The sequence below is a fragment of the Astyanax mexicanus genome, chromosome 4, assembly GCF_023375975.1.
Source record: "Astyanax mexicanus isolate ESR-SI-001 chromosome 4, AstMex3_surface, whole genome shotgun sequence".
NCBI lineage: Eukaryota > Metazoa > Chordata > Actinopteri > Characiformes > Acestrorhamphidae > Astyanax > Astyanax mexicanus.
The window spans coordinates 19,682,637-19,709,379 of NC_064411.1; the positions used below are offsets into that span (position 1 = coordinate 19,682,637).

Here is a 26,743-nt window from a genome sequence, read left to right on the forward strand (position 1 = left end):
TTTCCCTGTGGTTGGTCAATAAAAGTAACATTCACTGACTTCCACAATGTTTTTTCTTCATTTCTTTGAGTGTTCCTGAAAGCCAACAAGTTGCACTTTGGAATGACCTTATTATTGTATCATGTTTTTGATCAGAGTTTGTTTTACAGAATGAAATGTCTGAAGGAGTGCTCATCCAAGACTGGTGATTCCATACTTTTTGCCAGGGGTTGTACACTCATAAAGGACAGAATTATAGATGAAATGAACAGAACTAAATGGTGCAGGTCTGGTTCGGAGCTTAATGTCCGCTTTACTCTAACGAGCAGAAATAAGAGTTTCAGATTTACCTCAGATTCAGTGAATTTGAGCGGGAGCAGAGCGCGGGGTCCTGCAGCACGGAGCGTTTTCCCTCAGAGGAACTCTGATCCACGCGGGGACTCAGAGCGCTCTCTGGTTAGCAGTGTTAGCGGTCCTGGTGTTCAGTGGAGGCGGAGAGAGCGCGAGTCAGTCCGGGGAAAAAGTCTGTCGGAGCGGCGCTGCAGCGGAGAGTTCACGGCTAGCGCAGAGCAGCTAATACACGAGGCTAAACACAGCTAGCCGAGCTGGCTAAGCTAACAGTGCTAACAGAACTTTACTTATAGAGAGATTATCCCAGCTTTATCCACCAGCACACTCTCAGTATGGACTTCAGTGTCCTTAAAATTACCGGTTAGTTTAATTAATACTGATTATTAGTGAATTTAGTTCAGCCTGTGAGGAACTTTTTCCTCCTCGCCTCTCCCGCGCTGCTACTCCCGCATCTCCGCTGTTCTCTCTCGTCCCGTGGGCGGGCCTGTTCCAATCCTCTACTCCACCCTCACCTGTACACTTCTCCCTCAGTAGATCCCTTAATTACTTTTAAGTGACCTTCTTGCAAAAACACAAGAAAAAATGAAATATATAATCTGTACTGCTTTTCTTTTCAAACTATTTACACAAACACAATGACTATTTTGAACATGTTTAGTACTCTTTTAAACCATCACTATGCATTTATAATACTTTATTTATTACTGTATTTATCTATTTTAGAACTAGGGAGTTTTACATTTTTTACATTTGGTCAGTAAAATAGCAAATGCTGTGTTTGGATATTTAACTAGCCTAGCTACCAATAATAATGCACGGTAAAACAGAAAATACTTTGTTTGGACATTTACCTACACTAGCTACCAATAACAATGGTCAATAACTCAAATGTAGAATTTGGTAATTAAGTGTAGTTGGTGAATGACTATGCTCTTTAAAAAAACAAAACAACCCAACCCACAAGCACTCACAATAAAGAACTTTATAAACATATGAATACAAGTTAAACCCATGTTACTCTACCTTTGGAAGTAATTGTATATTTAACCCTTTTAAGCCTGAACCAATAACAAAAAAACATATTTTTCCGAATTTCAATCTTAAATTGACTATTGTTACACTTCAACACAAATCCATTTTACACTGGCTTTCTCTGTTGGGCACCTTTGAGTATTTAACAAATAATAACATGAGACAATCTCAGGCCTATAGGTTTCATGTCCAACATATGTTGAGAAAACACAATGAGATTGCAGATCTGCAATATAAAAGTAGTTTAATAAAACACACAGATGAGTAAATATAGAGGTGAAGCAATACAAAGATAATAGTTTGTGGTGGATAAAAACAATTAAGAAACTACATGATTTGGATATTCTTAGTAAATTTTGGAGATCAAAAAACCTTAAGCAACATATAATATTCAATAAGGAAAAGATAAGAGAGCATAAACCTTGAGTAATACAACAACCAAATATCCATCTATATCCCTCTATGGTTACAGATTTTAATCAGAACGAACCATAGACAAATGAGAACACCATCAGAGGGAATGAATGAGCCTGCAACCTTACTGCGCTACACAAGTCTGGAGGGGGTTGATTTCAGTATGGGAACTACGGCTGGAGCGTTTTATTTAACCTCTGGAAAGGATTTAGTTGGCCTCTCTGCGGGTCTGGATGCTCCTCCAGTCCACACGGCAGTATCCGGAACAGTATCGTCTCTCTCTGTGGCTCTGGGTCTCACTTTTGGGAACACACTCTGGAGTTCCTCAGCTGGTGTTTTCACTTCTTCTTTCATGCAGATGGGCCTAGTGGTAGTGGAAAAGACTTACGATTTGCACTTTTAATTGCCTTCAAACTGAACTAAGATGGAGTTTTCTCTCCTGTGTGAATGCGCTGGTGTTTTCGAAGATTACTCTGTTGAGTAAAACTCTTCCAACAGTCTGAGCAGTGATACGGTTTCTCTCCTGTGTGAATGCGCTGGTGTATTTGAAGAGTACTCTGTTGAGTAAAACTCTTCCCACAGTCTGAGCAGTAATACGGTTTCTCTCCTGTGTGAATGCGCTGGTGTATTTGGAGAGTACTCTGTAGAGTAAAACTCTTCCCACAGTCTGAGCAGTAATTCGGTTTCTCTCCTGTGTGAATGCGCTGGTGTTTTTTGAAACTACTCTGTTCAGTAAAACTCTTCCCACAGTCTGAGCAGTAATACGGTTTCTCTCCTGTGTGAATGCGCTGGTGATTTTTGAGATTACTCTGTGTAGTAAAACTCTTCCCACAGTCTGAGCAGTGATACAGTTTCTCTCCTGTGTGAATGCGCTGGTGATTTTTGAGATGATTCTGTTGATTAAAACTCTTTCCACAGTCTGAGCAGCAATATGGTTTCTCTCCTGTGTGAATGTGCTGGTGAATTTTGAGATGACTCTGTGTAGTAAATCTCTTTCCACAGTCTGAGCAGTGATACGGTTTCTCTCCTGTGTGAATGCGCTGGTGCAGTTTGAGATTACTCTGATGATTAAAACTCTTCCCACAGTCTGAGCAGTGATACGGTTTCTCTCCTGTGTGAATGCGCTGGTGATTTTTGAGATTACTCTGATTATTAAAACTCTTCCCACAGTCTGAGCAGTGATACGGTTTCTCTCCTGTGTGAATGCGCTGGTGCAGTTTGAGATGACTCTGTTGAGTAAAACCCTTCCCACAGTCTGAGCAGTGATACAGTTTCTCTCCTGTGTGAATGCGCTGGTGTTTTTTGAGATCACTCTGTTTAGTAAAACTCTTGACAGAGTGCTGATGTTTCTCCATGTCGGGACTTGGCTTCAATTGTCTGTTAAATGTAGCAAACTGTTTCTGTGTGTTCTGGAGATTCTTCTGGACGGCTTTTGCTTCACCTCTTTCAGCAGTTTCACATTGCTCTTAGTTAAATATCCTGGTTGTTGGTGATGAATTTCAGGAGAATATTTTAATTTCTGGAAAAAAACAAAGAAAAATGCAATTGAATAATAAAATAAAAGCAGATCAATTAACTGAAGAGAGCTGCCTAAATCAGTTACACTATACTTATAAAACTACTGGGACATCTTCATTTACCATAAAAGCTTCATACTTTTATCCCAGTCGAAGTCCATAGTGTAAGGGGGTGCTGGTGGTCCTCCAGCCACTAGAAGGAGGCCACCTTTTGTCACTCATAATAATCAGTCTGACACCTGTTTAGTGCCTTTATAAGGACTGAATAGAATAATAGAATAGAATAGTCCGATTGAGGCCATTTCGAATATTTCTATCCAATTGGATGAGGTGGATAATCCTATAAATAATCCGATACGAAGAAGAATAACAGCCTTGTAAACACCTGTACCCGATTACATCCCCAATCAGAATGTTTAAGTATGTTTGTGCATGTACCACATCGTTTTAGGGCCACTCTTAAAAAATAATAATAATAAAACAGTTGACTTTGAGATAAAAGTTTATTAGGAGAGGAGATATATTTGTATTATTTTAGGTAAATTTAACTTTAACCACTTAAGCTGCAGTTTAGGAGCAGAGCAGAGGGAAACGAGCACTCATGAGCTGTTAAATAATCACTATCAGTTATCTGCATGTAAGATGCTGATTATTAATGCTGTAGTGTTACTGTTACTGTACATAATACAGTGTCCAGATTTTCTCGTGGCAGCCTCCTAGAAGACCTGCGCAGAATTTTTTGTTCCTTTTGTTCCATGTAGTTCATATTTAATAAAATATAATAATAATCTTTAATGACTGAAAATGAACTGAATAAGATGAGCTTTCACTTCATTGATCAATAGTACCATTTTGACCACCCCAAAGAGAAGCACTTACTCCATTAAATAATCAATGCTTCACTTTCTTATGATCACCATGAATAATCAAACATTTTTTTACAGACAAAATTTACCATGCAAGTTAACACTGTTCAGAAATTTACACCAAATTGATACAACCCTTTTAACCCTGTAAATGCTAAAGTTGTACCAGATGGACTTGGTCCTCACTGTTGATGGTAAACTTCAAGTGATGCCCCAACTTGTTTGCATTTACATTTGAATTTAGGTAAGATGGCTACAGTTAGAGTGACACTAGAGATAGAAATGTGCACCAGTTTATCAGAAAAATGTATTTCGTTGTTAGAGTCACTTCAAACTACCCCAACAAATAACACTTACTAATTACTATGGAAAGATCAGTGCTGTTGTTAGAGTACCAATTGTAACATTGATTCCAGTAGACACTTTTTTTTAAATCTAAATTTAATTTAAAATATTGTGGTTACATTTTTTTGCATTTACCCTATTGATGTCCTGCAGGTTCTTGAAAAGGAGCAGATCACTGCAGCACTGCAGCAGATCTTGTTTGTTGCTCACCTTGTCTAAAGTCTTACTATTTATGTATTCTAAAAGCTTTCCATAAATTGAGGTCATTCACAGCTACTCCCTGTAAAATCACTCTCTGACATCACAATGGACCATCCTGATTTCTGTATAGAAGGGTACTTCACACTTGTAAAAGCGTTTGAAAATTCATATGCAAATAAAATTTTTAAACTAATAATTATAAAATACAAAGCATTTGTTTGAGTTTATTTGTTAATAGGATGGTAAAATCTTGTTCAAATGAGTCCAGCAAGCATTCTCATTTTACTACAAAATAGTAGCCAATTTAGACAGAATTTTTGTACACATTAAAGGAAGAAGTTACTGATGTTAAGACTATTTGGGCCAGATTATATCAGGTTCTGTGTAGGAATAAAACTCCCCTGGTTGATTGAGTCACTTAATCCTCCTATTATGTTTGGGGTCAATTTGACCCCTTTCAATGTTTAATGCATTTATTTAAGTAGTTAATCTCATTTTATTTACCTTTTTATTTATATATTTGGTGAAACTCTGTTTAATAAAACTAAAGTAAAACAAAATACCCAAATCAAACAATGCTTGGTTTAAACAATTAGTATGAAACACTGAACTGAGAAAACACACCTCCAATAAGAGGTAAAACACCCAGATAAACAGTTCAAGCACTTTTTGTTGGGCCGGTACGTTGGTGCACTTATAACTCCACTCAGTCAGCGAAAGTGAATCGAATGAGTCAACCGAGTCAGTTGATTCGTTACTCACGGTTCACACAGAGCTCGCGGACATGGCGTCCTCAGTAGCCATGACAACAGACTCCCGGTTCCCGGTGCTCCCGGTCAGAACGCAGCAGTCCCCAGCACTCACAGCGGGAGACGACGCAGTGCACGAGCGCCGGGAAGATCAGAACACCCTCCGTGTTCAACTCACACGCGAGGTCCGGCCGAGCTGCTGCAGACAGGCGCGAGGAAACTCAGCAGCAGCAGCAGCTCTCAGTCCGCGGAGAAGCGCCTTTACTCCACAGTCCGGCTGAACTGCCTCTTCAGAGGTTCCGCAGTAAAACTGAACTGAACGCTGCGGTTTAGAGCACTATACAGTACAATAGCACTGTAACTGTGTTATAGAGCGGATAACAAGTAAATAAAAGCGCTCCGGAGAGTCTAAACACAACTTCTCTCCTCACTTTCTCTCTCCTTCTCCTCCAACACACACCCACAGACACTCACACTCTCCCTCTTAGTCCCGCCCCTACTCAGCGCGGATTGGATAGAAAAATGTCTGTCGAGCTTTTCACTCGTATGATTGGCTGAGCTGAACAGGAAATCAGCAAGAAAAACCCGCGAAACAGAAAAGGCTCCTGGGAAATGGAGTTCGTTTACACTTACAACGAAAAACAAAGAAATAATACAAATACAAATACACAGGATATTTTTAAGGGTCCTACACAAGTATCTCATGTTATCTAGCTAGCCAATGTTCTCAGTGCTTTTTTAACCCAAGTATCTAATGTTATCTAGCTAGCCAATGTTCCCAGTGCTTTTTTAAACCAAGTATCTAATGTTATCTAGCTAGCCAATCTTACCAGTGCATTTTTAACCCAAGTATCTAATGTTATTTAATTAGCCAATGTTACCAGTGCTTTTTTTTAAACCAAGTAACTAATGTTATCTAGCTAGCCAATGTTCCCAGTGCTTTTTAACCAGTATCTAATGTTATCTAGCTAGTGAAGAGTAACCGTTTATTTCAATTATGATTACTTAACTTTAGCATCTATAATTACATAATCATTGTGTGAAACCTTGTATTTTATATGCATTTATATAGAAGATTAACCAATACTCACATTGTATTTTATACGCATTTATATTACTCACATTGTATTTTATACACATTTATATAGAAGATTAAACAGTAATCACAATATATATATTCTTTACACATATAGTTAAACATTGCTTGATCAGGCATGTAACTAACACAGACTCTATTATATGGCAAATTAACCCAAATGATACATAAGGCATTTAACTAACACATAGGATCTACTGTATGGCGTACTAACCACGTGTTACTGACATATTAGCATATAACATATGAAATCTATTGTGTGACTTGTTTAGCTCACGCTTAAGGCATCTCAGTCGCTGTATGACCCTAACTAACGGCCATCAATCATCGACTGGTGCACTCTGTACGAACTGAATTGATACAAAGGAGACTTCGGGATGAACAGGGCGGCCTTTCTCTCTGTGCGTGTAAAGTCCTTCACCTACCAAAGCGGGAGGAGGACGCGCGCACATGGGGAGGGCGGCACTGTCCAATTCCTGAAACAATGCCACTGTTTGACTGCACACAGTCAATTCCTGAAACAATGCCACACTGTCTGACTGGACACAGTCAAGGCCAAACACTAGTGGTCCGGTCAGACACGTGAAACGGACTACTAACACGTAAAATTACGCATACTAACATGAGATGATTTTAGCAACGCCTCATCAGCAGGTTTCACATCATTTGGGGTATAAACATGGAGTCAGATCAGAGGGGGGTCAGAACTTTTACTATTTGATGGCTGCTAACTGTCTTGTATGTACTGGTTCTCCTGAATTCAGTACTTTGTAATAAATACTTGATTTGCTTTCAACTCCACTCCACCTGTCTACGACTCTCTCCATCAAAACGAACACGTAGGGGAGTTGTACCCCGGATGGTGGATGGGGTAACCCATCTTCCATTTTCTTTTTACAACACTAGCAAATTTTCCCAGTGCTTTTTTTAACCCAAGTATCAAATGCTATCTAGCTAGCTAATGTTCCCAGTGCTTTTTTAACCCAGGTCCCTCGTCTGGAAAAAAGTAATATTATCTAATTTCTAGAACATAAAAAAAAGGAAAGAGTCGGGTCAGAGTTCACTCACTCTCCAGCATATACAACATAGATATCGAGATGATGAAACTGTGGGTAACATTAGCTTCTCTAAAACCGCAGCAGGTCTTGGAACTGCTGCTCTGAATCTGCTGGTGTTGAGCTTCTGCTGCTCTCTGGCTCTGCAGATGAAGTTGGGATTTAACCCGATGCTGTGATTCGCCATCGTGTCAGCTATATTGATTTAGTAAACAAATCAGTTAAGCCATTGATGTGGAGCTGCAGATTTTCTTGGTAAAACACAATTAAATTTACATTTCTCACCAAATTTTCTTTTGTGTTTTTTATATTTAAAGGATTTTGTTTTACATATACAAAACAACACATATTGATCTCAGGAGTGCATATCACTGTTAGTCTGAAGCTAATGTGGTGGAAAATTATTAACTGTGTTGTAAAAAAAAATGAGGAATCTTTTATAAAGTGGTCTAAAGGAAAAGGTTTTTAGACATCGTTGGTCAAGTGATCAATGTAGCAGGAATTTGAAAAAATAAAACAGCAGCTAGATCTTACAATGCCATTTTATTGCATATAAGTACAAGTGTATGTTGGTAAGTTAACCGAACACCCTTCACTTATACATGCTTAATTCAAATTTAAATCAGATAAAGGTTTAAAAGGTAAAAAATTAAAATTTTATGAATTAATATTACTTAGAAGTAGTGCTGGTCAATATGGGAAAAAAGATATCACAATAACGATATATATCATGATATACCACATTAATATAAATCAATTATAAATAAATTAACAAACAAAAATGAGGGTATTCAATCTGTCATTTCAGTTCGTTTTAGTTTTTCTTTTATTTACCGTTTTAATTAGTTTCAGTTAAGGAGAAGTTTCCTTAACAATAAGACTTGGTTACCTAGCTATATGGTGATCAGTGGCGGACTTAGCAATTTGGGGGCTCAAGGCGAATTTAGCTAGGGGGCCATCAACGTTAATATGCGAGAAATAAGTTTCAGATATAACACCATTGTATGTCAAAATGGAAAATATTTATTTTAAAAAAATAGTAAAAAAAAAGAAAATTGAAGCTTTCAATGCTAATTGTACTTTTTATATGTGCAATCAATAAACATATCTTTAAATAAAATATACACCCCAATGCCAAAAAAAAGGTAAAGCAGTGTGACTGAGAGCATTTGTGTGAGTGAGTCAATCAGTAATTATTATCTAGAATTGTAACTGAACTTAATGATAAAGAATAATTATCAATCACATCAACATGTAGAGTGAAAATATATGAGAGAGAGAGAGAGAGAGGAGGCAGAGTTTGTGTAAATGCATGTGTGACAGAAAGAGAGAGAATGAGTGTGTGAGAGAGACATCTGAGTGAGTGATGAAGAGTGTCCCTGTGTGAGTGTGTGAATAAGAGAGAGAGAGAGAGATAATGCATGTGTATGAGAGGGAACATATGTGGGGCGAAAGAGAGAGAAAAAGGGTATGTGACTGAATGAGGAGAGTTTGGGGGAGTGAGTGTGTGTGTGTGTGTGTGTTTGTGTGTGTGAGAGAGTGTACGGCATAGGTTTGGGCGATGTCTCCTTAACTGGCAGATGACGATGCTTACATTGAAACATCGTGATGGATGATATCGGTGGCGGGGGTGTTTGATCAATAAAATACTAAAAATATTTAAAATGAATGGGCGGCACGGTGGCGCAGTGGGTAGCACTTCTGCCTCACAGCAAGACGGCCTGGGTTTGATTCCTGGCTGGGGCAACCCGGGTCTTTCTGTGTGGAGTTTGCACGTTCTCCCTGTATCTGCGTGGGTTTCCTCCGGGTTCTCCGGTTTCCTCCCACAGTCCAAAGACGGCACGTTCAGACTAATTGGAACTTGATTGAAATTGCCCCTCAGGTGTGAGTGTGTGAGTGAATGTGTCTTTTTGTCTGTCTGCCCTGCAATGGATTGGCGGCCTGTCCTGGGTGTATCCTGCCTTCTGCCCGATGCCTGCTGGGATAGGCTCCAGTTTTTTTTTTATCGCAATGCAGCGCGCGCTTTCCTTTACTGAAGCTAAACTGTTTGATTATATTATGTCATATCAATACCATTTTAACGTTTTTCGTTTCTATGTTTTGAAATTCGTTAGATTATATTTTTGTCAACATTTTGGTTTTATTTTCGTTTATTATTTTTATAATAATAATAGAATTTACATGATTTAAAGTAAGTCAATACTTACTTTTACTGGTAACTAGTTACTTTTATAGTGGGGTAACTTCGTTAGTAACTAGTAATTATTCAAAGTAAGGTGCCCAATGCACCCGACGCACAACGAGCAGGCTTATTCTATTAGCGTGAATAACATGAAATGTTTAAAATTAATACAGACATGTAGAAAAAAACGAAGACAAGCTGTAACCTAGATATAAATAATAATATCTTAATAATAATAGAATAATAATAAATAATATAATAATATGCCAATTAGGCATATTTATAGCAGTAGGGTATTTTAATTTTATCCCTGACTCTAATTCACTTATATATTTACTTCAGTTATATACCTGATTTGATCTTTTTCTGTACAATCCCTGCTAAAGTTTTAGGTGAAGAAGACCTAAAGAAGGTCAGTGCATGTTTCTGGAAAAATAAAAAAAGTGGGCGTGGCATCGCAATGGTCCATCGCAATGTTGGGTCATAAATGACACAACCCTAGTATGGCACCTCCTCGTCCTCCTCCTCCACCAAAACATTTGGTCCAGTGGTGCTGACACACTAAAAAAGCTTTTGGAAGAGCATCTGTTTTAAGTTTAGCCACTTGGGTGGTGGCGCTTCATGGCTTCGCTCACAACCCACTTGTACACTTAATTTCACTTTAATTCCATCTTTCACAAGCAGCGCGTTTGTGGTTCACCGGCATGGCCACATGGCATGGATGGAATATTCCATTTTAACGCGAAAGAGAGGGGGTGTGGACGGAATCTGTATTTCTTTGTAATGTATTGTGTTATCTTTGTTTCCATTTTAAACATACAAGAATCACCATTTATGAACACACTATCCGTGAATTACTGTCCAAAGGGCCCCAATTACCAGCTGTAGGCCTATGGAAAGTTTGCAGCTAGTCAAAGGGCCCCTACAGTGGGCTGCAGTGGGACGGGCCCTACGGCAGTTGCCTAGCAATGCCTCTATGCAAAGACCGCCTCTGCAAACAACACATATACAGAGAAGACGTAAAAGACTTCCTAAAATCAAACTTGGGTAAAGGGAGGAACTAGTAGAGTTTGTGATACAGGGAGGAAAAAAGGAGGGAAAAAAAGAAGATAAAGAACATATTTTCTTTTCTTTTGTTTTCAGCTCAGAAAGTCCTTTTGTAACGTTTGTAATAATACTTTTCATTAATTTAAGTAATGTCTTTTTGTCCACAGATCTTTCAGACACATCCCATGTAAAAATGTCCCCAGAGCTCGTCAAGCTAGTCATACGGTTAGCTTATTAGAATAGGCAGCAGTGACTTCATTTAACTCACAATAGAAAAAAGGGCAATTCTGTTTATATTCTTTTTCCTAAAGTTCATATTAATACTTGTAAAGGTTTAATCATTTAGTGGGTGTTAACATATGAACAGCTCAGGCATGAGGGATTGTGGTAGCTGCCTACCGTTTCATACACAGCCAGTCTATCTCTGCTCTCTCCTACTGGTATGCAGATTAGCTAAGTGTCAAACGGTCAGGTTGTTACCGTCATTTAATGGTCCATATTATGTCAATTTACATTTGAGATTTGTAGGTATATACATACACATATTCACACATATTTTTTCACAGTTTATTTTTTCACCTGCATATCCGATTAGCCTAAATTTTACCCTGTATATTTAATTCCCAGCGCCAGAGAGCTTTATTTTCGTGATAAATATTTCTTAAAACTGCATTGACACTAATGTGGTGACGTGTTCGTGTGTGTTGTGTTGGTACATGTAGATCAGGTGCAGCAGTGCTGCTGGGGTTTTTAAACACAGGGTTCAAACACCTTTTACAAGGTAAAATTGAAGCACTTTTCAAGCACTTTCAAGGCCCATTTTCAAGTTTTTTTCAGCACCTTTGAGCAAAGTGGTAAATTAATGATAACGGTGATATCTCAAAACTGCGATTCAGCGATAATCAATATATTGCAAAACTATCCTCCACACTTCACAGCGACTGAGCTACTGAGAAAAAAAAACACTTCTATGTAAGTAAATAGCAGGAGTTATGGATTTATTGGTGTCAGTTTCACACAAGTTAAATACCAATGTTCTCAAAATACTGAGTCTCTCAACATAATGTGTATCCAATAAATTTCGTTCCACTTAACGATTGAAAGATTATTGATCTACTGTTCGAATTATGATGTATTTGGCATGATACGTCATAAAGAAGAAAAGGAGATCCAGTCCAAAATTGTAGTTCCGTCAGATTTTATTCAAAGAATCTTCTGAGCAAAACAGTTTTTTTGGATACATCAAAAATTGAGTAAAAAGATTATTGAAAAATGAATTGAAATAAAAAGGTGAAAATAAGAGGAAAACCCCAAAGGTGAGAAAAGTTGGGGTTTCCAGAGTTCTCGGCTGTGTGAACAGGACCTGTGGCTCTGTAGTCCCTCTCGGGAGAAGCTCTCCCGCCCAACTCTACTCTTCTTCCTAGACAGAGTCTAATAAAAACAGGCATTCGCCTGGCCTCAGTCTAATGGTGTGTGAGGAGGCTCCTCACACCCCCCGGATCCTGATACTGATAAGCAGTTATTCATCCTATACGTCAGCCGAGAACTCGGTCACCCCAACCTTATCAGACTATAGATTACATGTACAGAAACTCATGGTTCTGCTGGAAAAAATCAATCATGCTAAGTTGCAAGAAAAACGGCCTTGCTTTGAGCACAAGGACACAATATACATACATTCTAAGTCACAATGTGAATCATCATGAATCGTGCTAAATGCTTGAATAACATACTGATTAAGTGAAATGCTGATTTAGTTACACACAGATTAACCCTTTAATCAATGAACAATGAACATAGTAAGGCAAAACTCCTCCGTATTCTTACACACTTGTTAATTCTTCACAAAAAAACAAACAAAAAAATCATATATTTATGTTTGAAGCCCAAAATGTGGCAAAAGTTTGAAAAGTTCAAGGGGGGGGGGGCCGAATACTTTTGCAAGGCACTGTATATAGTGGTTGCTTGAATGTATGTTTGGCTGTGTACAAAAGCTTTTGGCTAAATGCTTAAGTTGAAAGAATAGATAAGATTGCAGATCTTGCAATATAAAAGCCTTTTATTGAATCACATAGATATGAATATGAGTAAATACATAAGGTGATGTAAAACAACGATAATAGCTGGTACTGGATAAAACAATCAATAAAGTAAATGGATTAGATATTTTTAGTACCTTTAGAGATATAAAAAAACCCTTTAGCAAAACGATACCAAATAAGGAAAAGATAACAGAGTATATAACTTTAGCAACACAACACAACCAAATATCCCTGTAGATTAACTTGCAGATTTTTAATCAGACTGACTGAACCATAGACCAATGAGAAAACCAGTAGAGCAGGGGTGTCAAACTCATTTTGGCCGAGGGCCACATTGGCATATTGGCTGTCCTCTGAGGGCCAGATGTAACTTATAAATGTAATAAAATGTAACCAAATGTAATATAAAATGAATGTAATTACTCCTTAATGTTAAATAACTCTCAATATACTATTTATTCAATCAAATGTTACAGTTGCATGGAAAAAAATGTTTGCTTGTTGCTCTATTAACATAAATCCTTTTAATTTGTCATGTTATGAAATCCAAAAACTCCATCAATCAAGAACCAAACTAGTCAAGTGAATAGAAATGACATAAAATACAAGTTGTATTAACTTTGATCAAAACGTTTGATACTGAAATAAGGCTTAATAAATATAAAATTAAAAATTGTGAGCTGTTAAGAACATGTGACAGATTTAGCATTTCCTCAGATTTAGCAGTTCCTCATACAACCACTAGTCGAAGCTGCAGCAACAGCAGCACAAGCCCGCAGTCTTTACTGAGTCAGAGCTACAGCCCAGCCACGGGCTACAGGGCTCAGCTGAGGCAGTCTGGAGCGTTTTTACAGTTTTTAAAATTCTTATGTGTAGAAAATAAAGATTTTAACCCCACTAACCGAATAATACAGCTCTCTACAGTTCATCTTTCAGCCCAAGCAGCTAATAGCAGCAGTTTAGAGCAGTCGTCACGGAGTCACTGCTCGGATTACATTATAAACAGGTCAGTTAGCGCGCTGCTAACCTCAGGATGTTTATAACTACGGAGTTTAGTGAACACACCACGGCTGCAAGGTTAGACTGTTGAAGGCTACTGAAGACTATTAAAGGCTATTGGAGGTTATTGAAAGGGTTATTGGGGGCAGAAATCAGTAAAGGCTGGTTAGATAAGTTATTCACGTCCTCCTCCTTTGCTGAGGTGAAACTGTGACTAGCGCTGTCACAGTGATGTTTATTAACGTCATTAAAACAGATTTTGTCAGCTATTGTCTTATAAATATTTACACAGAACTTATATCTCTCCTAACAAGCGTTTATTTTGGTCAGTAACACTCTTCGTAACACAAAAGGCATACCGGTCTTTCGCCTTGAAGCACAGCCGTCCGTCTGCATCAACTTCTCTTTTTCTGGACATTATGGGATAAACGTTTGTATGTCTCAATTCCACCCGCGAAGTTACGCCTTCCCTCCGGCAGGGTTTCCACATCAATGACTACACTGCCGTGTAGTGGCAGTAAGCCGTAACTTCGCGGGTAATACAATCGACAAGCATTGTGGGAAATGTAGTTTTTGGTCAAAGAACGCTTCTGACCTATTTATTATAGACACTAAGATCTTACAAGCTCTCGCTTGGATGTGGCCACATTTGGCCCGCGGGCTTTGTGTTTGACACATGTGCAGTAGAGGGAATCAAGGATCCTGCAGTCTTACTGCTGCATAGCCTGCTGAGTGTTGCTTTCAGTATGGAAACTAGCTAGACCGTTTTTTTTTTTTTTTTTTAAACTCTGAAAAGGATTTTGTTGGCCTTTTGTTGCAAGCTAAGAATATTCTCTACTCCTAAGAATACTCTACTCCTTTAAACTACGACATCTAAATTTTAAAAGACTAAGTAATGCTAATCTAACATCTGGAGCAAACACTGGCAGTGCCCTCGCTCCAACTACAAACTACAAACGTGGAGTGGAGGAAAAAATAAAGAAAGTTTTTATATGTAAACAATTGAGAATGTGTTAAAGCTGTAAATGACATAAGTTGACCAAATGATCATTTCCTACTTATGGCAAAGCATATTCAATTTTTAAACCTAAAAATGTCCCAGAATGATAAAATCCTCACTTTTGTTTATTATTAGTTCTAAAGCTAATGCTGAGATTTAATATACGATTTTACTCTGAGCTAGCATCATCGCTTTACTATTTATTCAGCATATCACTGAAAAAATTGTAAAAATGTATGTTCCTAGTTTATGCTGTTAGTGGTACCATTTATGATTCTGTGTGTAAAAACTTCTTAAAACACAACACTAAGTGTTGAAGAGCTCTGCAGGCATTAACTAATGTAGGTATACAAACATACATAAAAACACAGCATGAAATTCAGTAAACATCATCTCTGGATAAGATTCATTTTTCTGAACCTGTAAAAAGCCATTTTTAAATGAAGTTCTTGTAACAGAGTGAAGATTTTGTGCACGATGAGGTGTTTTTGGCTGTCTGAAAGATTTAAGGTTTGCATTTTTTATGGCAGAGGAACAGATTTGGGATACTTTTCTATCTTTTGTGAATGCACTGATGTAATATAAGTTCACTCTGTAAAGTAAAACTCTTCCCACAGTCTGAACAGTGATACGGTTTCTCTCCTGTGTGAATGCGCTGATGCAGTTTGAGATTACTCTGTTCAGTAAAACTCTTCCCACAGTCTGAACAGTGATACGGTTTCTCTCCTGTGTGAATGCGCTGGTGTATTTTGAGATTACTCTGTTGAGTAAAACTCTTCCCACAGTCGAAACAGTAATACGGTTTCTCTCCTGTGTGAATTCGCTGGTGTATTTTGAGATTACTCTGTTGAGTAAAACACTTCCCACAGTCTGAGCAGTAATACGGTTTCTCTCCTGTGTGAATGCGCTGGTGTTTTTTGAGATTACTCTGTATATTAAAACTCTTCCCACAGTCTGAGCAGTGATACGGTTTCTCTCCTGTGTGAATGCGCTGGTGCAGTTTGAGATGACTCTGTTTAGTAAAACTCTTTCCACAGTCTGAACAGTGATACGGTTTCTCTCCTGTGTGAATGCGCTGATGCAGTTTGAGAGTACTCTGTTGATTAAAACTCTTCCCACAGTCTGAGCAGTGATGTGGTTTCTCTCCTGTGTGAATGCGCTGGTGTATTTTGAGATCACTCTGTCTAGTAAAACTCTTCCCACAATCGGAGCAGTGATACGGTTTCTCTCCTGTGTGAATGCGCTGGTGTATTTTGAGACTACTCTGTTCAGTAAAACTCTTCCCACAATCGGAGCAGTAATACGGTTTCTCTCCTGTGTGAATGCGCTGGTGTTTTTTGAGATCACTCTGTTGATTAAAACTCTTCCCACAGTCTGAGCAGTGATGTGGTTTCTCTCCTGTGTGAATGCGCTGGTGCAGTTTGAGATTACTCCGTTTAGTAAAACTCTTCCCACAGTCTGAGCAGTGATACGGTTTCTCTCCTGTGTGAATGCGCTGGTGTTTTTTGATATCACTCTGTTTAGTAAAACTCTTGACAGAGTGCTGATGTTCCTCCATGTCGGGACTTGGCTCCATCTGTCTGTGAAATGTAGCAAACAATTTCTGCGTTTTCAGGAGATTCTTCTGGATGGCTTGTGCTTCGCCTCTTTCAGCAGTTTAACACTGTTCTTTATTAAATATCCTGGTTGTTTATTCTGGAAAAACAAAGAAAAAAACTTTTGTGTATTAAAATAAAAGCAGGTCAATTAACCAAAAAGAATTACCTACATTAGTTACACTATATGGAGAAAAATACTGGGACACCTTCATACTACAATAAAGGCTTCAGTACTTTTATCCCATTATAAATTCACAGACATTTTAATATGTAGTTGTATCTTGACTGTCAGCAGGCTGCAGCTGCAAAATGTATGTAGCAGAAACACTGCTGCTGTCCTGAGCACTGAATACAGTGTTATACTACTACTTTAGTAGTATCACACTTTACACTATAATCCATACTACTAAAACTTGAAGCTCGGCTGCGCTCCGGTCCACACCTAGAACCTCCCGCTATGAAGCCGAGCGGAGCGCAGTGCGGCCGAACCGAGTTCCTCGATTAGGCTCGGCCCTGATGCAGAATTTTAGATTTTAGATGCAGAATGAGCACACCTGATGCTTCCACAAGTGATTAAACAGGAGAGATAGTTGAGGGAGGCAGGTCTAATTCAGTGGTTCGGCTTTCAAAGGTCTGATAAACTTCAGCTTGCTCCCAATTGTGCCGGAAAGTGGAGTTGACTAGCAACGGTAATGCATCTAATCTGTTCCACCACCTCAAGCAGTTTCACTACACACAATATCTTCCTTATTCTGGCTGAAGCACTTATGTAGTTTGTGTTGTATCTAAGTTATTTATAGTTGATATAGGTTTGTTTATTTGACGGTGATATCGTGTTCCTTTTATATAAATGAAGGCTTTCTGCATTCTTTATCCTGGATGAGGCACTTTTGTTTTGACCTGTTAAATATGTTTACAAAAGGATAAGAAGCTCTGCCTCTGTTGTAATGTAAAGTTATTTATATTGGTAAAATGTAAATAGGTTATTGGTTTGTGTTTGACAGAGATGTCATGTTTTTATATTGCTACATGCAAATAAAGGTGAGCATTAATTCATTCTGACCATTTTTTAATTTCTAAAGTATTATACAGTTTTTTATGAGAGGAGGCTTTAAAGACAGTAATAGGTACAGATTTCCATTGCAGGGATTCCTAACAGTTTTTCTGAGGCCTTCCAAATATTTATATCGATATCGAAATTATATTGTATCGACCGAAATTAAGGAATGTATCGTGATATAAATTTTGGCCATATCGTCCAGCACTAGCTGTAAATATGTCATACTGCTCTAACAAAGTGTATCTCATTTTATCTTATAAATATCTTTGTAATTTTCTGACTTGCAGTATATCTCTACCCCTCACCTTTTATAATCAAATATTTAGTTTTTCAATTCAATAATTTCAGTGACCGGAAGCAGAAAAAGCCTGTATTAAATGTATATGCTTGATGAAGAGTCTCGACCTACCCCTTCCTGTTTTTATGTTCTAGAAATTAGATAATATTACTTTTTTTATTCAGGTGTAGGACCAAATATGGGATAATTTATCTGCATACAATCACAGCTCCAGAAATGACATTAATCTGTTTTAATAAGGCAGTATGCCATAAATATCGTAAGAAATAATGTTGCCAATATTTTTGAATATCATGAACTATATTACCCTGAAATATGGAGCCATATCACCCACCCCTAATTATCACATTCAGGGTAGTACTTTCTTGCTGTTTTAAGCAAAAGAAAAATTCACACTGTTTTCATTTCCTATTATATATCTTCTAGAGACATTTTATATATGTTTATGTCCAGTATAATTTATTTTACTTTAATCCTGCATATATTGGAGAAAAATCAAGGTACCACAGCAGAGTTGTGCAGAGACCTTTGGAGGGGCACACACACACACATAGTAACATCTCATATTTTCAAGACATATACTGTATAGCTATACATTTTTATTTATAAAAATATTTTTATTTAATATTTTGGATAGCTACGAATTTGCTCCATGGTGCTGGTTCATAATCTCACCTTTATCATTGGTAGTGCTGATAATAAATAAATAAAAATATTAAATTATAAATGTTTTTGTGCTTGACTATACACTTTGTGTAAGCCAGCAAGGTTATAAAAGTTACATATTTTTTTATTTTTGCATGTGATATTTAATTGTGAGGATCATGTAACCAACGAATCCACCCCCCTCCCCTCCCCCCTCCCTGCACGTGCCTTTATCACAGAGCAACGATCAAGCTTAAAGGCAAAGTCAGTGAGTGACTTTGGTCTGTCAAAGTGACTGAAAGGTAAGTTATAATTTCTGTTCTACTATCCGCTTTTCTATTTTTTGCTAAGATACGCTAATGTGGTGCTAATGCAGTTACCACTCAAGTTAGAATGAGAATTTACCTCACATTTAAATAACACGAGGGGCTCCCAAGTTGGCAGCTTATCTCGGCTCTTGGAGAAAGACTGCTGTTAAGTAAGTTAACTTTATATCCAAGTATGTCAACAATAACCAGCTAAGGGATAGCCAGTTAAGCTAAGGGGAAGCTAGCCAGTTAAGCTAAGGGAAAGATAGCCAGCTAAGCTAACGGAAATATAGCCAGTTAAGCTAAGGGAAAGATAGCCAGTTAAGCTAAGGGAAAGATAGCCAGTTAAGCTAAGGGAAAGATAGCCAGTTAAGCTAAGGGAAAGATAGCCAGTTAAGCTAAGGGAAAGATAGCCAGTTAAGCTAAGGGAAAGATAGCCAGTTAAGCTAAGGGAAAGATAGCCAGTTAAGCTAAGGGAAAGATAGCCAGTTAAGCTAAGGGAAAGATAGCCAGTTAAGCTAAGGGGAAGCTAGCCAGTTAAGCTAAGGGAAAGATAGCCAGTTAAGCTAAGGGAAAGATAGTCAGTTAAGCTAAGGGAAAGATAGTCAGTTAAGCTAAGGGAAAGATAGCCAGTTAAGCTAAGGGAAAGATAGCCAGTTAAGCTAAGGGAAAGATAGCCAGCTAAGCTAACGGAAATATAGCCAGCTAAGCTAAGGGAAAGATATCCAACTAAGCTAACGGAAATATAGCCAGTTATGCTAAGGGAAAGATATCCAGCTAAGCTAAGGGAAAGATTGCCAGTTTAGCTAATGGAAAGCTAGCCAGTTAACCTAAGGGAAAGATATCCACCTAAGCTAAGGGAAAGATAGCCAGTTAAGCTAAGGGAAAGATAGCCAGTTAAGCTAAGGGAAAGCTAGCCAGCTAAGCTAACGGAAATATAGCCAGCTAAGCTAAGGGAAATATAGCCAGCTAAGCTAATGGAAAGCTAGCCAGTTAAGCTAAGGGAAAGATATACAGCTAAGCTAAGGGAAAGATAGCCAGTTAAGCTAATGGAAAGCTAGCAAGTTAAGCTAAGGGAAAGATATTCAGTTAAGCTAATGCAAAGATAGCCAGTTAAGCTAAGGGAAAGATATCATTTAAAAAAGTTTTGGTATTTTTGTGAACCTGATATCCTGATATCGGCCACCTCACATGTTTATAGAATGTAACTACCAGTCACACACAGTGACTGTAAAGGCTATTTATGTTTCACCATGAATAGCCTGAAGAAATTCAAATTCAAATAACTATCACTATATAAGAATCACTGTAATCAAATACAGTCTGCAAATTTCTCTAAAATTAAGCATTGTACATGAAAAGACACTAACAGATGTAGTATTTACCTGACTGCATTCTCATATCTCTATATTATTATTTTAAGAGGCCGTGAGAAGATCAATCATGCCACCACCAAAGGATGCAGAGATCGAGCAGGTTGCAAAGGTTTGGCTTTGGAATGCACGGGACCGTTCAGGTGGACGGAAGCATCGTCTCATGCAGTCTCTTCAAAAAAATAGTTAATTTATGATCTATGCTATATTAATGCATAAACAATATTCATTTTTGATATTATGATTAACTATATCTGTTCTATTTATGTAAAGTACATCTATTTTCTCCTTCATTATTATTGCTGTGAGATAAAAACCTTAATGCAAAAACTAATGTTATATTCAATTAGAATTTTTTTTTACTGGTTTGATTGGGATGACATTTTGGTTCCAAGTCTACAAGCAAGAGGAATAAAATTAATAATAGAGATCAGGGGTGGGTTTCCTGAAAGCTTCGTTACGCTAAGAACTTCGTCAACTCGTACTTAAGATTGATCGTTAATTAAAGAGTGTTTCCCAAACCCGTGCGTAACTAAAGTACTACGTAAACTCGCTCGCAGATTAACGAGTGCCCTCACCCAGTCGTTATTCTTAAGAGCTTCTTTAGGGGATCTCTACTTGCAGTTCAGCACCTTAAACACCAGGGACCGCCAATTTTGAGGGAGAAAAATTATAATTTCCCTGCTTGAAGCAATTATATTATGTTACTATTAATTATAATCAATTATATATATAATTATAATTATATATATATATATATATAAAATTATTATTATAATAATTAATATTATTATATTATATTATATTATATTATATTATTTCCCGTGTCTGCGGGTGCTCCGGTTTCCTCCCACAGTCCAAAGTTCAGGCTAATTGGATGTCGGATAAAAATTGCCCCTTAGGTGTGAGTGTGTGAGTGGATGTGCCTGTGTGTCTGTCTGTCCTGCGATGGATTGGCGGCCTGTCCAGGGTGTATACTGCCTTCCCCCCGATGCCGGCTGGTATAGACTCCAGCCACCCCCCCGCGACTCTTAACGGAAAAAGCGGTTGACGATGAGTGAGTAAGTGAGTGAATGAGTTATATTATATTATATATTATATTATATTATATTATATCATATATTATATTATATTATATCATATATTATATTATATTATATTATATTATATATTATATTATATTTCATATTATATTATATTATATTATAATGCCAACTTTCTCTGTGTAGTCTAACTGGGCATACTGGAATTGACCAATCAAACCCATAAATTATTAAAAATCCAGATTCCTGCAGATGATGCTCACGGTCTAAGCAAAGCTGCAAAGTCACCAAGTCCGTGGATTCTGTAATCAGGCTGTTATGTGGCATACACACACTTATATACACTTCCCACCAGCCCGGGAATTACAGCACAATACAATATATTTCCATGCTATTGGGAAAATTCCTGGTACTGTAGGTCCGGTGCAGGGGACGCCTGCAGTGTCTTTACTCACACCTACACGTATTGTAAAGGGTATCGGTGAATGTGCAGGTAATATTTAATATTATTCTTTATTTAGGTGCTTCTAACCAGTGATGTCAGTAACGCGTTACTTAGTAACTCTAATCTGACACTTTTTTCAGTAACGAGTAATCTAACGCGTTACTATTTCCAATCCAGTAATCAGATTAAAGTTACTTATTTAAGTCACTATGCGTTACTCTCTCTCTCTCTCTCCACCTCACACACACACACACACACACACACACACACACACACCGCTCTCTTACCCATTGCCCCTCTGCTCTTCCCCAATCACACGCGTCTCGCTTTCTCCCCTGTCTCTCTCTCTCGCGCTCGGCGTGTCTTTAGTTTCCGCCCGTTTTCGTTTTCCGCCAGTTCTCGGCGCCCTATCTCTTTATTAAAGCGTTTTTTTTTTGCGGCCGAGTCCCAATTCACTGGCCAGGGCAGCGGTCTGCCACAAATTTGATTGGCAGAGGAGAGCATTTAAAGATTTTACACCACACGTGATTGGAAGTTCACTGCGCGTATACCGTAAAGACAAGAAAAGTTCCGGTGCTTTAAATGAACACTGTCAGAATTAAATCCTTCTCAGTAGTTGGGTCCGGTATGGGTCCGTATTGGACAACGTCTGGGTCCGGACCCGGACCCCAGTCTGCAAATATGTGATCCCTGGTCTAGACCATATACACGGTTCTGTTTTATAAAACCACTCCTTGCTGCCCTGCTGAGAACAACAGGTTCAATGTTCAGTTTTACAGTGTTAAATATGTAAGGTCAAGAAAGACTTTCGTTATTTTATATATTTTTTATAAAAACAAGCATTTATGTTTAGTAAAATCAAGAAAGACCATATTTTATTTTTTATAAAAAAATATATTTATGTTAATTTTTTAAAACGTATTTTTTTAGGAAATAGTTCAACTTAACAGAGATAAATTGTTGCTGTTAAAAATGCATTTTCCAATAAAGGGAGTATTGGCAAAACTGGTTATAATGTTAATGTTAAGGCAGCGGGAGGTGGTGTCTGCAGCTGCTGAAAATAACTAATAAAGTAACTTGTAAAGTAACTTAGTTACTTTTAAAATCAAGTAATCCATAAAGTTACTAAGTTACTTTTTAAATGAGTAATCAGTAATCAGTAATCAGTAATCGGATTACTTTTTCAAAGTAACTATACCATCACTGCTTCTAACCAACATTGTGGCCGTTCATCTGGGCAAACTCTGGGGTGCGTCAGCTCGCAAATATATAAATACCAGTCAAAAGTTGACACGTCTCATTTTTTATTTATTTATTTTTTTTACATTGTCGATTAATATTAAAACTATGAAAACAATTAATTGACGCATATGGAATTATCTAGTTAACAAAGAGGTGCATGGCCTTCAAAATCCCCTGACCTAAACCCAACTGAGATGTTGATTTAGGATGAGCTGGAGCTTTACAGTGTGTGTGTGTGTGTGTGTGTGTATATTGAAGAGTTAACGTTTATTATACCTTGGGTGTGTTGACAAATATCCTTCAATAATGATTACTTAACTTTAGCATCTATAATTACATAATCATTGTGTGAAACCTTGTATTTTATACACATTTATATAGAAGATTAACCAATACTCACAATATATATTCTTTACACATATAGTTAAACTTTGCTTGATCAGGCATGTAACTAACACAGACTCTATTATATGACAAACTAACCCACATGATACATAAGGCATTTACTAACACATAGGATCTATTGTATGGCGGACTAACCACGCGCCACTAACACATTAACATATAACATAAGAAATCCATTGTGTGACTTGTTTAGCTCATGCTTAAGGCATTTTGGTCACAACTAACGGCCATCAATCATCGACTGGTGCACTCTGTATGAACTAAATTGATACAGAGGAGGCTCTTAGGTCAAAGCGGCCTTCTCTGTGTGTGGGTGCCTCCCTAAACCTGCAGCTCTTCAAAGCGGGGAGTGACGCACACACACACAGATAATGCCACAATGTTCAGTTCTGGCTGGACACAGTCAAGGCCAAGCACTAGTGGTCCGGTCAGACACGTGAAACGGATTACTAACACGTGAAATTATGCATGCTAACATGAGATGATTTTAGCAACGCCTCATCAGCAGGTTTCACGTCATTTGGGGTATAAACATGGAGTCAGATCAGAGGGGGGTCAGAACTTTTACTATTTGACGGCTGTTAACTGTCTTGTATGTATTGGTTATCCAGAATTCAGTACTTTGTAATAAATACTTGATTTGCTTTCAACTCCACTCCACCTGTCTGCGACTCTCTCCATCAAAACGAACACGCAGGGGAGTTGTACCCCGGATGGTGGATGGGGGTAACCCATCTTTCATTTTCTTTTTACAACAATATATACGGAACAATAATTATTTTTATATTATTATATTATTTTTATATTATTAATAATTATAATAATAAATTAATATTATTATCAATATTACTATTAATAATATTAGTACAATATCTATTAATATAATATATATGTATATTAACAATAATAGTTTTTTAAAAAGTTTAATGTTTATTAAACATTTATATATAAACATATGACTTATTTATTTAGCCATATGTATCTGTAGGAGTATTTTATTAATGCCAAAGTACATCCTTTTGTAATTTAAATTTCAAAATATGTATAATATTGATGATTACAACACTTTTTTACATTTTTAGGGTGTAATACTGAATAAATACTGCATAATAATCGATATGTGTGGATCGATTGAGTGCGCTGTTTCGGGGGAGGATTCAACAAAGACGTTCTTTAACCTCCTTTGTTAATTTTCACGTTGCGAAGCTCTTTGGGAAACACTCGCAGAACTGGCTCGTTCTTTACTCACGTCATTCGTTAGTTTGTTCGTTATTCGCTAAGGTTGATCGTTTTCGGGAAACCCACCCCAGAGGCTTTGTTCCAGTAGCAATAATAGTATCAGTTTATTATTCATCTACTACATCAGTCTAGTGCATTTAAGTATTTATTCAAGAATATGATTTGCTGTTTTTATTGATGTTTATATATATATATATATATATATATATATTTTTTTTTTATTTAAGTTGTATAATTCTTTGTTATTTTGTATTATGTTTGATATTTATATCATACCGTTTATTATAAATACTGTTTTTGCAAATGGAGATATTTATGCAGTACATGTTTATCTACATGCTAAAATATAAACTTGGGATTTAATTTACTTAAATACTGTTGTGTGTTGTTTATATTTTATACATGATACTTTGTAATAAATGTATTAATTTACTATACACTTTAAATTGTGTTATTTATATAATTGTTTTACAGCCAGTTGCAAAAAATGTCAAAGTGCCAATAGCACAGCTTTAAATTTTCTTTCTTGAAAAGTGTTCTCTGTTCAATATTGCACAGTTCTAAAAATTTGGGGCCACAATTGGTTTTCCGCTGAGGGCATGTGTGTGTGTGTGTGTGTGTGTGTGTGTGTGTGTTAGTGTTAGAGCTCTGCAAATCTCTGTTGGCCCAATGTACAAATACCCATTGGTCCGATTTGGGCTGCCCATATGGGGGCGGTACCACACCAACCTCATTGGCCCAGTGTGGGCATGTTTGCTGGGTTGTATCATGACATTATTAAACCAAAACCATGTTTTTTTAATGCGTCACGAACAATGTAGAAAAATACTGAATAACAAAAGCAGTTTTGTTAAAAGGATACAGCAACTGGATATAGGGGCACATTACATTATTTTTAAAGGTAAGTTACAGTTTAGCCACCTTTACCTTATCAAGCCAATGCTAGCGACCTAGCCAAGCTAGCTAGCAATTCCAAACATCACATACTACCAACAGCGTGAATGTCCTAAAAACATGAATTTGTTATTAGTTGTTGATATATAGCCTAAATGGTAGGATAATGTACACAGTTTGTAATGGTTAATCCTTTCCGTTATATAGTTAACTTTAACCGTTAGGTGTGTTATTCTGCTATAACACCACTGGGTCATTTTACAAGCTAATATTTTAGGGTTTTTTTCTGTCAGGATGAGTGAGGCAGGCTGTGTGGTGAGGACCAGGTCGATATGATTACCTACCTACCTACCTACCTATCTATCTATATCTAATTAATTAATTTAAACACTGATTAATATTTTTTCTTTCTTTTTTAAAGAGCATAATATAAAATATTTCAGCATGAAAGCTCATATTTGTAATGTGTAACAGCTTTCTATATCATAACTACATCTCTGCTGTTTGTAACAAATCAAACCGTGTGTAAATCGGATATAAAATGGTAGAGTGGTGATTATTATAGATGTATTAAACACCTTAATCAGTGTAAATTAATGCTCTGGGGAATCGCTAGAAGCGCGTTTTCTTTATTTGCGTAGTTTTGGCACTAATTTAGCTCCATAGGTGGAGTGGAGACAGCGAGGCACCGAAGGACAAAAAAAATGACGTTGTAAAAATACTGTGGGCTCTGCGACACTTTGCAGAGCACAAGCGCAACGACAGGGAGGCAGAGAGACAGCGACAAACTGAAGGAAAAAAAACGGATCCCAAATAGGATCCTAAAACGCTCCCATTGTGGAATCGTTCACTTCAAAGAGCCGACTCTTAGAGCTGCATCGTTCTCCAACGACACATAACTGCTGAGCAGAGCTAGAAGATCCAGTGCTGGTGGTGTAAATGCTGCACATGCTGAAGGTGCTGAAGGTGGTGAAGGTGGTGTTGGTGTAGGAGTGAATGTAGAACAGCGTGTTAAAGAAAGAGAGAGAAACTTCTCCATACCTTCTGTAGTTCAGCTGATCCTGCTCTTCCTCCTCAGGCGCTGCGAAAGAACTGCAGAGCCCGAAGCTCAGCCTCACTCGGGTTATGTAGAGCTCCGCCCCCTCCATATCACATTACACCCCATCACCGCGCTGAATGGAGCTAAACAGCTAAAACTCTCATTTAAAACAGCGTAGAACTACTTCTATGGGGCTTTTCTTTCATTTCACAAATTAGAATAAAGTATTTCACTAAAATAGGAAAGAAAATATTTTTTAATGTGATACTTTTTTTACCC

General features: G+C 37.5%; 6 protein-coding genes across 14 annotated transcripts in view; 3 read left to right on the top strand and 3 right to left on the bottom strand.

The window, feature by feature from the left end:
- LOC111188305 (zinc finger protein 239-like) overlaps positions 1-26,491 on the bottom strand; it is a 192,080-nt gene extending 165,589 nt beyond the window's left edge. Inside the window, exon 1 of the mRNA XM_049478178.1 lies at positions 26,467-26,491. The gene's annotated coding sequence lies outside the window, so the exon portion shown is untranslated. The remainder of the gene's footprint in view (positions 1-26,466) is intronic.
- Positions 1-26,743, top strand: part of LOC125801145 (zinc finger protein 850-like) — a 503,810-nt gene that overhangs the window by 212,789 nt on the left and 264,278 nt on the right. The gene's annotated exons all lie outside the window — the stretch shown is intronic.
- LOC125801185 (zinc finger protein 271-like) overlaps positions 1-26,743 on the top strand; it is a 253,538-nt gene that overhangs the window by 204,544 nt on the left and 22,251 nt on the right. The gene's annotated exons all lie outside the window — the stretch shown is intronic.
- The window catches only part of LOC125801182 (zinc finger protein 585A-like), a 243,056-nt gene that overhangs the window by 133,667 nt on the left and 82,646 nt on the right, over positions 1-26,743 (bottom strand). Inside the window, exon 1 of one of the 3 annotated variants that reach the window (XM_049477483.1) lies at positions 26,467-26,499. The exons of the other annotated variants lie outside the window; for them this stretch is intronic. The gene's annotated coding sequence lies outside the window, so the exon portion shown is untranslated. Of the gene's footprint in view, positions 1-26,466; positions 26,500-26,743 lie in introns of those variants that run through there. 3 annotated transcript variants of the gene reach the window in all.
- LOC125801682 (zinc finger protein 239-like) overlaps positions 1-26,743 on the top strand; it is a 155,704-nt gene that overhangs the window by 63,290 nt on the left and 65,671 nt on the right. The gene's annotated exons all lie outside the window — the stretch shown is intronic.
- On the bottom strand, positions 1,673-26,593 carry LOC125801560 (zinc finger protein 585A-like). The gene is made up of 3 exons (XM_049478395.1): positions 26,467-26,593; positions 15,452-16,570; positions 1,673-3,073 (listed from the first exon to the last, which is right to left on the bottom strand). Exons 2-3 carry the CDS (start codon positions 16,449-16,451, stop codon positions 2,196-2,198), a joined length of 1,878 nt encoding a protein of 625 aa, XP_049334352.1. The 5' UTR covers positions 16,452-16,570; positions 26,467-26,593; the 3' UTR covers positions 1,673-2,195.